The sequence below is a fragment of the Colletotrichum higginsianum genome, chromosome 2, assembly GCF_001672515.1.
Source record: "Colletotrichum higginsianum IMI 349063 chromosome 2, whole genome shotgun sequence".
NCBI classification, from domain to species: Eukaryota; Fungi; Ascomycota; class Sordariomycetes; order Glomerellales; family Glomerellaceae; genus Colletotrichum; species Colletotrichum higginsianum.
This window is the reverse complement of record NC_030955.1, coordinates 2,741,370-2,755,715: the sequence shown is the minus strand read 5'-3', so window position 1 is coordinate 2,755,715 and position 14,346 is coordinate 2,741,370. Positions and strand designations below refer to the sequence as shown.

Here is a 14,346-nt window from a genome sequence, read left to right as displayed (position 1 = left end):
AGGAAGTATATATACCCTTAATTAACAACCTACTAATTAACTACCTTTACAGACGCACTATTTATATTCTTACCTCTAGAGCTAAGCCTAATTTTATTACTAAGCCTCTAACTAAATTAATTACTCCCTAATAACTTTTAAAATTAATACTTTAATATTAATAATAATAATAATTGTAAAAATAATACTATTAACCTACTAAGTGCAAAGACTATTAATCTAATTTAAATTAAAAATAGTACTTTATTAATAGAATTATATTTAGGTAGTAAATAAGTAAAGAGGTAGGTAAATAATAGGAGTAATAGAGAGATTAGTAAGTAGTAAATATACTATAATAGAGATTTTACTTTAATATAAAGGGCCTATAAGGCTATTTTTAATATATTATTTTTATTATTTATCTTAACTATAGCTTATTTTAATAATAGTAATTATATTACCTCTAAAGTACTCTTAATACTACTCTAGCTAAAATATACCTCTATATTCTGTACAATAATAAAAACTAAGAATAAAGAAGCTTATTAATAAAAATACCTATATGCTTAATTGCATATATCTCTATAACTAAAAGAGATATAAGTAAACGGTTTTTATATTTAGAATCCTTATAATTTTAGCTATAGATTAGTGTATTATTTATCTGTATACCTTGTATATAAGGATTTACAGGCATACTAGTCTACATATAGACTAGTAAGGCATTCCAGTCCAACCCTTCATACCAAGGACTTCAACCCTTCATACCAGATAAATACACTATACTATAAGCGTATTTTTACATATAATAACCTATAATAACATGTAATAATATAGATTAATAATCTAGGATTTTATCCCTTAGGCAAGAAGTATAAATAAAGGGAATTTCCCTTCTATTTTACCTTAGACTTTAGACCTGATGCATACAAGCAATATACAACCTTTCTGCCTACACCTTATCTTATTCTTATATAAGATATCCTATCTTATCTCTTCTGCCCTATTCTTATTGGTTATGAGCCCAGCTTTGCACCTATAAGAAAGGATATCTTTATAACTACTCTTTTATACCTCTAAGTCTATTTAGACTTCTCTTCCTAACTAAGTTTTTAACTTAGTTATTTTATTTTAACAAAAACTCAACCTTGCCAGGGGACGTACCACATTGGCTAAGGGAATTTTACGGAATTAACCTTGGACCTTTTACAATCCATACCTTGCAATCCATATTCTGCAGAATAGAGGGATTGTCTTACTAAGCAAGTTATACACCTTGCTATATTTTACGTCACTACAGCTCCGGACGATATATCAACAACCAACAACCAACAACCAACCTAACCTATTGGTTTCTTTATAATCCAACCAACAAAGGATTTTTTACTTTTTGCCTCAAGCTGGAATTGAACCCAAGGCCTCTCAATTGGTAGTCAATCAATTGAGTTAACTTAGCAGTTGACTAGACTACTAAGCCAACTGGCCTACTGTCTGGCTGGTGAAAGCTTTAGCGAAAAAGGCCTATATATACGAAATAACCTCAATTTCTCCTATCCAACCTTTCCGACATCAACTTTACCAACAAGCACCCTATAACGACAAAAAGACCACCTCTCGAATCCTCTTTTTTCAACGAATCCAACAGTTATATCTATTTTATTAAAAAACCCCTCTTTCGATACCGAACGAACGATTTCCTATAATACCTTTATTTCAACTACTCTCAACATTACCTATACTTGTCGAAATACACTATTTCCACCTCTATTCGAACTGCCTTTTTAAGGTTAATCTGAATATATAACCCTTTTTTCAATATCACCTTTCCTCGATTTGCAATCGATCGATTTCGAACCGAACCTATACTATACCTCCTTATATCTCTTTTATCTATATATAAAAGGATATATCTATATAAAATGGATAAGGTTACGATTCCTAGACTATCTGGAAGCTTAAATTACTCTACCTGGGCAACTAGGTTTGAGGCTTTACTTATAAGTAAAGATATAAACTCCAGCCTAGAATCAGCCCCTTCCAATAATACCCAAAGATTAGCAGATCAGAAGGTATTAGCTTATATAAAGCTTTTCTGTGAGGATAACCCTTTAAGGGTTATAAAAGACTCTATAACAGGCTATGAAGCTTGGAAGAAACTGAAGGGACTATATGAACCTACAGGATTTACCAACGAATATCTTACCTGTAAGGAGTTCTTTAATACCTCTCTAGAATCCTTTGATTCTATGGAAGCCTACCTTAATAAGGTTAAAGAGCTTACAGATAATCTAGCTTTAAAGTCTATTGCTTTACCTAATCAGGTTATAATAGCATGGGTTTTAAATAGCCTGGATGATAGTTATGAAGGTTTTATTACCAATATAACTCAAGCTTTAAGGAAGGATCCAGAGGCTTATACTTTAGACTCTCTATTTGCAAATCTAATAGATGAAGCAAAAAGAAAGCCTATTAATATCCTCTATACCTCTAATAATATTAGAAATAATATTATTAAAAGAGGGATAAATAAAAAACCCTGGAAAAAGCAAAAGGGACTCTTCTGTACCTATTGCAAGTTAAAAAGTCACCAGGTTGCAGATTGCAATTTTCTTCATCCAAATAAAGCCCCAAAAGGCTGGAAAAAACCCTCTATAACTACTGCAGATGCAGAAGAAATAGTTAGAATACAGAGGGAAAGGAATAACCTTAAGAAAAAGCAACTGTATAGAAAACAGAAAGCCCTTATAGCAAAAAGGGCTATAATAGAGGAAATACCCTCTGATGATGAAGAAGATCCTATAGCAAATATAACTATAGATGCTATGGATCTAGATAAAGGGGAAATAAGTACCCTAGAAGACGAAGAAGAAGATCTTATAGATTTTGAAGACGTTGTGAGTAAATCCTCCTATAAAACGCTTAATAATACTTCTTCTAATAATATATATACTATAGGTAATATAGATAAGCCTATAGTAGATAATAATAATATTTGTTGCTTAGATACTGCAGCAACAGTTAATATTATATATAATAAATCTCTTTTTATAAAAACAAGAGCAGTTAATAAAACTGTTAACTGGGGTGAAGCAAAACAGCAAAAAATAAACCTTATAGGAGATATCGCTATACAATTTCCTAATAATAATAATATTTATATATTAAAGGACTGTTTCTATATGCCTAAACTTGGAATTAATCTTCTAAGTCAAAATAGTATTAGAAAGCTATTTATTGCTTCTCTATTTTGGAATAAAACAGTTACCTTAATAAATACAAAGGATAATAAGACCCTTTGTAAGGGGGTACTTAAGGATAACTTATATTACCTTAATATAAAAACCCTTACCTATAAAGAGATTAATTCTATAGAGATTGAAAATAACAACTATATTAATACTATTAAAACTAGTAATATAAATAGGAAGAAATACACCTTTAATAAGGTTAAAAATACAGATATTAATACTTATATTAAATGGCATAATAGACTTGGACATGTGAATCCTAAAGTAATAAAAGCCTTAGAAGATAATACTAATCTAAAGGATAAAATACCTATACCTTTAGAATATAACTGTGATACCTGTCTTAAGGCAAATTTTACTACAAAGGTTAATAAAAAATCAGATAACTACAATAAGGATTACAAATACCTTGAAAAAGTAGCTTCTGATCTATGTGGTCCAATAACTCCTCCTACTTATAATAAATATAGATGGTTTATTATATTCCTAGAAAGATCTTCTAGAGAAGCCTCTATAACTCTTCTTAAAACTAAAGAAAAAGAAGAGGTTAATACTGCTGTATTAAAATATATAAATAAAAAACATATTAATAATAATAATATAATAAACTTTGATACAGATGGTGGATCTGAGTTTAATAATAACCTTATTAACTATACCTATATAATTAAAGGTATAGAACATAATATAAAGGTCCCTTATACACATGAACCTAATGGTATAATAGAAAGGGTTATAAGGACTATAACTAATAAAATAAGAGCTTTATTATTAAAAGCTAACCTTCCTTTATACCTATGGGGTGAAGCTGCTTTAACTGCAGTAGACCTTTATAATATAACCCCTCATAAGGCTATAAATTATAAAACTCCTTATGAAATAGTTAATAAGGAAAAGCCTAATATAGATAATATAGTTACTTTTGGATCTATCTGCTATTATAAAAATCAAGATCCTAAAATAAAGAAACTAGATAATAAAGCTATTAAGGCTATAGTCTTAAATAGTAAGGCTAATATATATAAGGTCTATGATTTTCAGAAGAAAAGAACCTACTGGACCCGAGATATAATAATTCTAGAAAATCAATTCCTACCTTCTAAAGATAATAATACTAATATTAATAATAATACTATTAATAATAGTAATATACTACGTGGAAATAATATAAGTGGATTAAAAGACTTGAATCCTACTTTAGAAGAAGAAAATAATAATAATAATAATAATAATACTAGTAAAACCAGTACTAGTATAAATAATAAAAAATCCAAGATAATAATAGAAATTCCTAAGCTAAATAAAAAGGACCTTCAAGACTATAAATGGGTAGCAGATCAAGAAAGAGCTCTTATAACTATAAAAGACTTCCCACATATTAAATCTATACTTACCACTATAAATAATAAGGATAATAATAATAATAGATTTAAAAAGGCAACCTTTATACTATCTATAAGTGTATTAAATGTCCCTTCTACTTATAAACAGGCAATAGCATCAAATAATGCTATTAAATGGATTCAAGCTATGGTAAAAGAGATAAATAACCTTGATAATCTAAAAACTTGGATAATAACTACCCTTCCAAAAGGAATAAAACCCTTAGGGGGTAGATGGGTATATAATAATAAAGAAGATATAAATAATAATCTTATCTATAAGGCAAGGTGGGTAGTACAAGGTTTTAATCAATATATAGGTATAGATTACCTAGAGACCTTTTCTACTACTTGTAAGCCTGAAAATTATAAAGCTATATTAATAATAGCTATAAAACTAGGCTGGAAAAGTAGGCAATTTGATATATCTAATGCCTTCTGCCATGCTGACGTAGATAAGGAATTATGGGTTCAGTTACCTACTGGTTTTATATATAATAATAAAACTAATACCCTAGAATATAACTATAATAATATTAATCCTAATAAAACGCTATACTGTAAGCTTAAAAAGGCTTTATATGGATTAAAACAGAGCCCTAGACTCTGGTATAAATTTTTAAGATCTATTATAAGTAAAATAGGCTTTAAAGAATCTCCTTATGATGAAGGGATTTTTATAGCTAATAATAATAATATAAAAGCGGTGTTAATATGCCACGTAGATGATATGATACTAGTAACACCTACAGATAAAGAAGTAGATTACTTCTATAAGTCTGTTAATAAAGACTTAATTATAAAAGACTTAGGTATACCTAAAAGGTTTTTAGGAAATGAAATAATTATAGATAATAAGAGTAAGATCTTAAATATACACCAGACTAGTTATATATTAAAAATACTAGAAAAATATAATAAAAAGGATATACCTTTTAGAGATAGCCCTGTTAATCCTAATTTAAAATTAAGGAAAAATAATAACCAGGCTTCTACAGAGGAAATAAAAACCTATCAACAACAGATAGGATCCTTATTATATGCTAGCTTAAAAACTAGACCAGACATAACCTACCCTGTTAATCTATGTGCTAGATATATGAGTAATCCTTCACAGGAGCACTTTTTAGCTCTAGATTATATATGGGGATATTTAAATAAATATCCTAGCCTTGGATTAGTTATTAACTGTAATATAGACCTACAGATAATAGGTTTTACAGATTCTAACTGGGCTGGAGATTTAGACGATAGAATGTCTACTTCTGGTTATATATTTAACTTTGGTTATTATAACCCTATAAGCTGGAACTCTATAAAACAGAAAACTATAGCATTATCTACCTGTGAGGCTGAATATATGGCTTTAACAGAAGCAGTAAAAGAAGCTCTATATCTATATAATTCTTATAACTATATTTATAAGGAATTAAAGCTTCCTTTTACTCTTAATAAACCTATTATATTAATAGATAATGAAGCAGCACAAAGAGTTGCAGAAAATCCAGAGCTACATAAAAAGGCTAAGCATATAGACATAAAATACCATTTTTCTAGATTTAATATATATAATAATAACGTCTCTTTATTTCACGTACATACTAGAAATAATATAGCAGATATATTTACTAAGCCTGTAAATATAGAAGTAATAAGATACTTTAAGGAGACTATAAACCTTAATAATAAGGGGTTTTTACCTAAAGATAATAAAGATATAAAAATAAATAAATTAAAAGAACTAGAAAACCTAGTATATATAGTAACAACCTATATAAAGGAAAATAACTTACTTAGAAATTCCTAAGCACTCTGGAAAGAATTTCCTAAGTACCCTGGAAAGAAATTCCTAAGTACCCTAGAAAGAAAAATTCTAGAAATACTACTATATATGTACTATACTATTAAGTTCTATTAGGTTTCCCCTTATATACTTTTTCTCTAAATATAGAGTTTTTTAACTTATAAAATACTACTATATAACTATTTTTCTCTTATAAAGAGTTTTTTTTTTTTTTTTTTTTTTTACTATAATAGGACTTTTCTCTTCTTAAAAAGAGTTTTTTATCCTATAACTGACTTTATCTCTTATAACCTATATAATATAATGTAAGCTTTCTATAAAACTATAGTAACCTTAAGGGGGTAACTAAGAATAAAGAAGCTTATTAATAAAAATACCTATATGCTTAATTGCATATATCTCTATAACTAAAAGAGATATAAGTAAACGGTTTTTATATTTAGAATCCTTATAATTTTAGCTATAGATTAGTGTATTATTTATCTGTATACCTTGTATATAAGGATTTACAGGCATACTAGTCTACATATAGACTAGTAAGGCATTCCAGTCCAACCCTTCATACCAAGGACTTCAACCCTTCATACCAGATAAATACACTATACTATAAGCGTATTTTTACATATAATAACCTATAATAACATGTAATAATATAGATTAATAATCTAGGATTTTATCCCTTAGGCAAGAAGTATAAATAAAGGGAATTTCCCTTCTATTTTACCTTAGACTTTAGACCTGATGCATACAAGCAATATACAACCTTTCTGCCTACACCTTATCTTATTCTTATATAAGATATCCTATCTTATCTCTTCTGCCCTATTCTTATTTAAAATTATTAAAAATTCTTTCTATACTCTTAAAGTTAATAAAGGAGTAGTAAAAGTAGCCTTCTATTTACTTTATTCCTTATTTAACTTCTACTATACAGTCTACTAATAAGTCTTTAAAGTCTTAATTATTAGCCTTATTCTAGTTCTATATAGGGTATTACCTTTAAAATAGCCTCTTTAAGTTACTAAAAAACTCCTTAATTAAATTAAAGTCTAGTAAGTATAAAGGGAGAAACTTAAGAATAATACTAGTAGTATTATAGGCTTCCTTAATATTTTATTAATAATAAAAACTTGCATTATTTATTATAATAACTAATCTTAGTATAGGAAAAGTATTATACTTTAGTAATAGACCCTATATTATTTATGCAAAGAAGCTATTACTATTTATTATTCCTAAGTATATTATAATGTTAATAATACTATTAAGAGTAAGAGCTAGTAAAATTTAATACTATTACTCTTATTTAAGTATAGTTATTTAATAAGCTATAAGACTTTTTAGTACTTATTTTATTCTTTGCGCACTTATATACTTATTAATACTAGACTTATTAATAAATATAAACTACTGTAGGCTATACTACTATATATAATATAATTAAGTGCATTAAAAATTTTTATTTTATTAAATAGTAATTAAATAAATCTTTTTTAATATTTATTTAGCTACTTAAAGTTACTAGCTAAGAGTTAACTTATAAATAATTATACTAAACTATTTAAATAGGAAATTTAATATCTTATTAAAAGTAAAATTATTATAATATACTAAAAGCTCTAATAGCTTATATAATTACTAAATCTCTAGCTTTATTTAATTATACTTTATAATAGAGTATTTCTTTACTTACTTAATTACTTAATATTAATATTACTACTATCTTATAGTCTAAATAGAGTATTCTATTTAAATAGCTACTTCCTTATTTATCTTCTTTATTAATATTAATACTTAAACTATCTTCCTCTACTTATTCTTATTTAGTATTAGTACTATTATTTATATTATATTTAATTCATTTAATATTTAGTCTAATTAACTAGTAGTAGTAATAAAAATAATAGAAATAATAAGAATAAGAGTATTATAAGTATTATAAGCTTTATAAGCTTTATAAGCTAATTATCCCTCTCCTCTATAAGAGAGTATTAAATTGTATATAGTAATAATAGGGGAGAAACCCCTATAGTAATTAAATTAGTAATTAGTACTAAAGAGTAATTTATATAGAGTCTAAATAGCTTTACTTTAAGTAGTAAGTAATAGTAATAGTAATAGTAATATAAGAGTATTTTAATATTAATAATTCTGTAATTTGTAATTCTACTAGCAAAAAAGTAGTAAATTTGTAATAGTATGTATTTTACCCTTACGCACGGATGCATTATTTAATTATAAATGCTGCTAATGCAACGGACTGTAGATGCATATTCCATTGTGGGTGGCGTCGACCCCTGTTGCTCCGGAGCTTCTTTCCGCTTTGCCTTAAGCGTGGAGGCACTCGACTAACTACCCTTGCTCCTCACAATCTGCTTCCAGGCTTTGACATCCACCCGACCTCTTACTTCCTCTCGCCTGCTTGTACATAGAATTATGATCTGTCCAACCGCAAACTGAACTCACTATACGGCATTATTTCTTAGGTGATACCGCATATATTTTCAAACATCAACCCAAATCCTCGACAAGGTTGATTGGCGGCCAGCAATACCGACTGCAAATATGGCGCACAGTAAGCTCAAACGTCGCAATCAAGCTCCATGTATACCACCCTAACGAGTCTCAGGCAAACGAAACACGTCCCGCAGTGTCTTCACCTCATACGAGCGTGACATGGCTAAGGCTGCGTGGGCCTCGACCTCGGCGCGCCTGTCTCGCGACTCCTTCCTCCCCTTTGGTTCTTGCTATCTCTGTCTTGAAATCGCCAGAGAACCTGTATCGTGCAACCATGGCGATGTATTTTGCCGTGAGTGTGCGGTGGCCAACCTCCTCGCACAGAAGAAGGAGATCAAGCGCGTAGAGCGAGCACGAGACAAGGCGGAGCAAGAAATCCTGGACGCCCAGGCCCGTCAAGACGCCGAGGCTCAGGAACGCGCCGTAAAGGAATTCGAAAAGATTCAAGCGGGACTAGACCCGTCGTCATCCGTAACATCACTGACCCCGTCTGGGCTTGCATCAAGAGAAGATGTTACGATGGGAACCGATATCAATGTTCCCATGAAGCAGGGCACCAAGAGAAAATTCATTTTGGATCATGACGAGCTAGAGAAAATCGCAAAGGAAGATCGCGCCAAGGCGCAGAAGTCGATCGACGAGGAAAGAGTGAGTTTTTGTTTGCTAACGTGCCCTCTCTTGTGTACGATAGCAACGATTCTAACCATCTTTCAGGCATCCAAGGAGAAACTGCCTTCTTTCTGGACACCGTCTCAAACACCCGATGCCGAAGCAGCTCGTAAAGCGGCAGCCGCGACAACAGCTCCCAAAAAGATTAAGCTTGCGCCTGTCTGCCCGGCGTCGCCGGATAACTCGCCGCATCATTACTCCCTGAAGTCCCTGATCACCCTCAACTTCAAGGAAGAGCTCGATCCCAAGACAAACAGCAACAGGCGCATTTGTCCCTCGTGCGTGAAGACGCTTGGTAACGCGTCACGTCCTCTGCTGGCTGAGAAGTGCGGACACGTCATCTGCCGAAGCTGTGCTGTAAAGTTTATGACTACTGCGAAGGGCGATGACTCTTCACCGCAAGAGAACGCTTGTTACGTCTGTGATGCCCGACTGACGGCGGGCCGCTCGGATGGCAAGCAGAAGCAGCGAAAACAGGAGTTTGTCGGACTGATCGAGCTCAGATCTGAAGGCACAGGGTTCTCCGCTAGGGGCGCAAGTAAGGTGGAGAAAAGCGGCGTCGCCTTTCAGTGCTGATTTGTGTGGTCCTCTCGGTGGCTGCCCACTTTGCGCAATGGAGAGAGGCAGGGGTCGCATCCAGCAAAACAAGATATAGTTGGGATTTCATCGAAGCCTGAGGAACACCTGGCGGAGGCGCTGTAACCTGGCCTTGCGCGACTGCCCTCGTGACAAGGACAACAGGAGAATGCCCAAGCGGATTATGAACTTGTGGATGATGCCTTTCGACACCATAGTTAGGCCATGGGTGAAGAAGCTCTTGAGCACTTCGCCCTGGAGACCAGCATATAATGCCGACAGTCCCTCGGTCCTTGCGATGGATAGAACAATGGCGATCACGCTACCGTCGGCCATCTTCTTCAGCTTGCTCAGGGCGCCACCCTTTGCCTCTATGGAAGTGTGAGTTTGAGACTCATTGCTGGACTCCGAACTAGTTGATCCCTCCAGGGTGTCGGTGCTCCTCCGCGGCGAAGCGTTGCCAGACCCCTGCATTTGAAGCCTGGCTCTGGCAGTCTGCAGGGGGTAGCTGATGATGGTAGCAACAGACTTGCTGGCGGCAGCGAGCAGGAATGTTGTTTGTGGATTACGCGAGGTTTCGTCCGAATCTGGGAGAAGCGTCTTCCCCATTTGTTCGTTCAGGAAAAAGGTTATGCTGGGATTGATCGTTAACAGCAAAGAAGCGGAATACCCAGCCCAGAGCCCAGCTATGCCGTTCTCGGCGCCAATAGAAGATAGGATTCTCCAGACGGACGCGTCCTCGCCGTCAGTGTTGCCTCCAAACATAGCCGACGTCTGCTTTCTCGCAACCACGTTTGCGATGGGCGTCGTGCAAGCTCTCGAGCAAGCGCCCGCTAACGCGCCGACCGCCAGCTCATCGATAACCGGCAGCCTCCTGCCGCGAGAACGGCGGCGAGCGTCCCGAAAATACTGGTAAAACAGGAAGAAGAGGAACGAATCTGCAATGGATTTGAATATATCCTGTGCGAGGCCTGTGTAAAGAGCCGATACACCGCCTTCTTGTGACGAAATGGCTTTCAACGCGTGGAAGACGCCGCGATACTGGTCTTTTTCGGAGATGGCATCCTCCCTCCGTAACTGGCGCTGCACCTTGAGGCGCGTGGTGACGAGGTCAAGGGGATAGACTGTAGTTGTCGAGAAGGCCGTGCCGGTCGCGCCGGCAAGAGCGTGGCCGAGGGCCTCGAGTACCCCAGCAGGTGGCATAGTGAGGAGTTTACTGATATAACAATGCAAGGTCTTCGAGAAAGATTGTGTCGGAATACGGCCACGCGCAATTTTCGGAACCAGTCGGGTCTTGTGATCAGGGTCGTGATGTGGGTGAAAGAGGACGAGGGATCGGTTGAGAGACAAAGGATACAGTGCTCGTACGGAGCGCACGAAGCTCTCCCGAGCGTATTGTAGTGCGATGCAGTGATCTCGCTATGTAGCGGTAACATGTGATGAGAGGATGATCGAAAGAGCCGCTAGGCGAGACTTCAGTGTGCTCCCACTTTATGGCGGAGGGAATTAGTCTGCAGTGCCGAGGTCAGCTTGGCGCAGTTGCCGGGCGGGCGGTGCGTTGTCAATGATGGGCACAAGATCCGGGGTAAGAACGCAACGACGTCATCGTCGCGCGCCTCTAAACGGCGCTATTCCGCAGCCGGGGTAAAGCGTGGGAGAAGGACCCACAAGCTCATCCGGCAACGATAGCTTCTCGTCGGGTTGATTTTGTCGGGGGGGCTGGTTGCCTTCGCCGATTCGAGCCCAATCGGGCGCTTGACTGACTTTGGTGTTGGCTTCTCAAGTTGTGTAAAGCAGATGAATCGCTGGCCCACTGAAGTCCACATGTCAATTTCCCACCACCAGGTGTCTCTGAGACGGGCTACCTTCAATACCGGCAATGGTGCCAGATGATATACGCCGTGTGGGCCCTCGACTACCAATCTTAAAGTGCACGCCCAAAACCCATCTTGAATATACATATTCGCTTTCCGCAACCATGCCTGACTCTGAGCAACCGATACCCATGGACGTAGGGATCCCCAAACGCCGCTGCTTTGAAGAAAAAGAAGAAGACAAACCCAAGAAATTCTTTGGCCGTGTTTCCAGTCGCAATCAGTTGTTGGTATACATGCCACCATAAAGAAAAAGACGGGGGGGGAGGTAACTTAACGCCTACCTCTCCCCCTCTCATCAAAATGCACTAGCCCATAACCCAATGCCCTCATATAAGCCTCGTTATACCACCCGGTTTTATGCACAAACAATCTACTAGCGGATTGTCTCTTCCTCATAACCCGGGGTCTGCCGAGTTATGCTCTGCTCGTCACCGATGGCCGTCGCTGCGGTGGTTGGCTTTGCATGCTGAAGCTCGAAGATCGGCGAGCACCTCCAAAGTTCAGATCCGCCGTGTCGAGCTCGCCAGGTGCGTCTTCCGTGTCCATGAGGCCTGGGTGACCATACGGCAGCTTCTGCACGCCAAAACCGTTGACTTTGAAAATATTTGTTCGGCCGCCGTTTGTCGCCATCTGCAGCTGCTCATGAAGGCGCGCCAGCTGATACTGTCTCTTGATTGGGTTAAGGAGTGGCTGCGGTACTACGGGTTGTGGGTTCCAATGCGCCAGAGCACTCATAACAGCAGCCGTCTCCTCGTCCGAGTCCACTGGCCCGGCGTTGGCCTCGTCTTCGTCTTCCAACGGGGCGTTGGCGTCGAGTGCGGCCTCTGCGGAAACATTAGTATCTGAAGCGACTTTCAGGGATGCCATTGTGCGCCACATACTTTGCTGTTTGGCCTGGTTCTTCTTCTGGTATGCCGCAAGAAGCATGTCATAAGGCAGAGATCTTCCTGCGACGGCACGTTTTGCTCCCATGCTATGACTCTTGCAAGTGAGTGACCTTGCACATGGCTGCCCATTGGGTAACAGGACACCACACTGCCGTTCGACATCCACAGGACCTGTACCTCCATTAGCATATCGGTATGCCACATTAAAATGCAGGTGGCGCCTACCCTTCGGTTTAGGAGCCTTTGGCTTAGGCTCCTCCTTCTTTTTCTTTTGCTTGGGTCCTTTTTCGGCATCACCATCCGCCTTGCGCTTCTTTCCTTTGCTGGTATCTCCATCGGTTTTCTTACCCGCGGCCTTCTTTGTTGTCTTGCTACCGGTAGCCTTCTTTTCCGCTCCGTCCTCTTCACCATCGCTATCGTCCTCTCCCTTCCCATCCGCATCCTCGTCTGCTTTCCTGGCTTCTTCTTCGCGCGCAGCTTCTTTGGCTCGCTCACGGGCTTCTCTCGCCTCTTTCTTGCGCTGAGCCTTCTCCTTCTTCAATTTAAGGCATTGTGCGATGTGGGCCTTGGCAGCTGTCTTGAGGATACTCTTCTTGCAGTGCTTGCATTGTTGCAAATCGGGTGTGTCTTCGAGGGGTCGACCGGTCGCGAAAGCTTCGCGTGCGCTGTCATCGAGGGGGTTGACGACCGGCCCTGGAGAAGCAACAGAAATCGTTGGGGAATCGTCCTTTTTGGGCTTCTTGTCTTCTGGTGTGACGCCACGACGGTCAGTCGGTCCACCAAAGGTCATATTGATAGGGCCTCACCTTCAACGATGCTTCCTTCTCTCCAGTTCCCAGGTTTGTTATACTTAGGTGCCGGCTTCTTGAGTTTGATAGGACCATCTGGTTTGTTCTTGGGGTCCTTCTTCGACGCGACCTTGATTGTCTGCTCGTCGCCTAGTTGCGCATTCACGAATCAGCACCAGCACACATGAACAGATGGAGTGAGATAAGCGTGTATTACTCTTCTTGGGATCCGAAACCGCGGCCATCGTGCGTAACGTATGCTACGTCCAACAACCGTGATGGTCTCGTGACTGGGTTGGTCGCGATGTCGATAGAGCAGGGCTTCCCTCTAGTGTTGGTATATGGCAAAGGGCCGTTCAGTGACGGAGACGTGCAAGGTGTCCAAGTCCGGCTATTGATCTCTGCCGGAGAAGTCACTTCATGGCAGCGTGATTGCGCCGTACTCGGTATATGTCATCGGGGACAGTTACTGATGATTGTCGATGCGCCGAGCCCTGGGTTCGGCTCTGTTGGAGAGTGGCCGTTGATTGTCGTTGCCTGTTAGCTTGGGGGAGGACAGTGGTTGGAGTCACGCGTTGAAGCCGCCAGTCTCCACAGCTGAATGCCCATAGGCCCA

The 14,346-nt window shown here is 37.7% G+C and overlaps 3 protein-coding genes across 3 annotated transcripts; 1 reads left to right on the top strand and 2 right to left on the bottom strand.

The window, feature by feature from the left end:
• Positions 1-8,981: 8,981 nt before the first annotated feature.
• On the top strand, positions 8,982-10,178 carry CH63R_02571 (Nitric oxide synthase-interacting protein-like protein; the record flags this gene model as incomplete). Its single annotated transcript, XM_018297546.1, has 3 exons — positions 8,982-8,991; positions 9,046-9,581; positions 9,648-10,178. The coding sequence occupies 3 exons, from the start codon at positions 8,982-8,984 to the stop codon at positions 10,176-10,178; spliced, it is 1,077 nt and encodes a 358-aa protein (XP_018162362.1).
• An 87-nt stretch (positions 10,179-10,265) lies between these two features.
• Positions 10,266-11,381, bottom strand: CH63R_02570 (Peroxisomal adenine nucleotide transporter 1; the record flags this gene model as incomplete). Its single annotated transcript, XM_018297545.1, has 1 exon — positions 10,266-11,381. The coding sequence occupies one exon, from the start codon at positions 11,379-11,381 to the stop codon at positions 10,266-10,268; it is 1,116 nt and encodes a 371-aa protein (XP_018162361.1).
• A 1,088-nt stretch (positions 11,382-12,469) lies between these two features.
• On the bottom strand, positions 12,470-13,732 carry CH63R_02569 (Nuclear protein Ataxin-7; the record flags this gene model as incomplete). The annotated part of the gene is made up of 3 exons (XM_018297544.1): positions 12,470-12,879; positions 12,937-13,113; positions 13,168-13,732. The coding sequence occupies 3 exons, from the start codon at positions 13,730-13,732 to the stop codon at positions 12,470-12,472; spliced, it is 1,152 nt and encodes a 383-aa protein (XP_018162360.1).
• Positions 13,733-14,346: the final 614 nt, after the last annotated feature.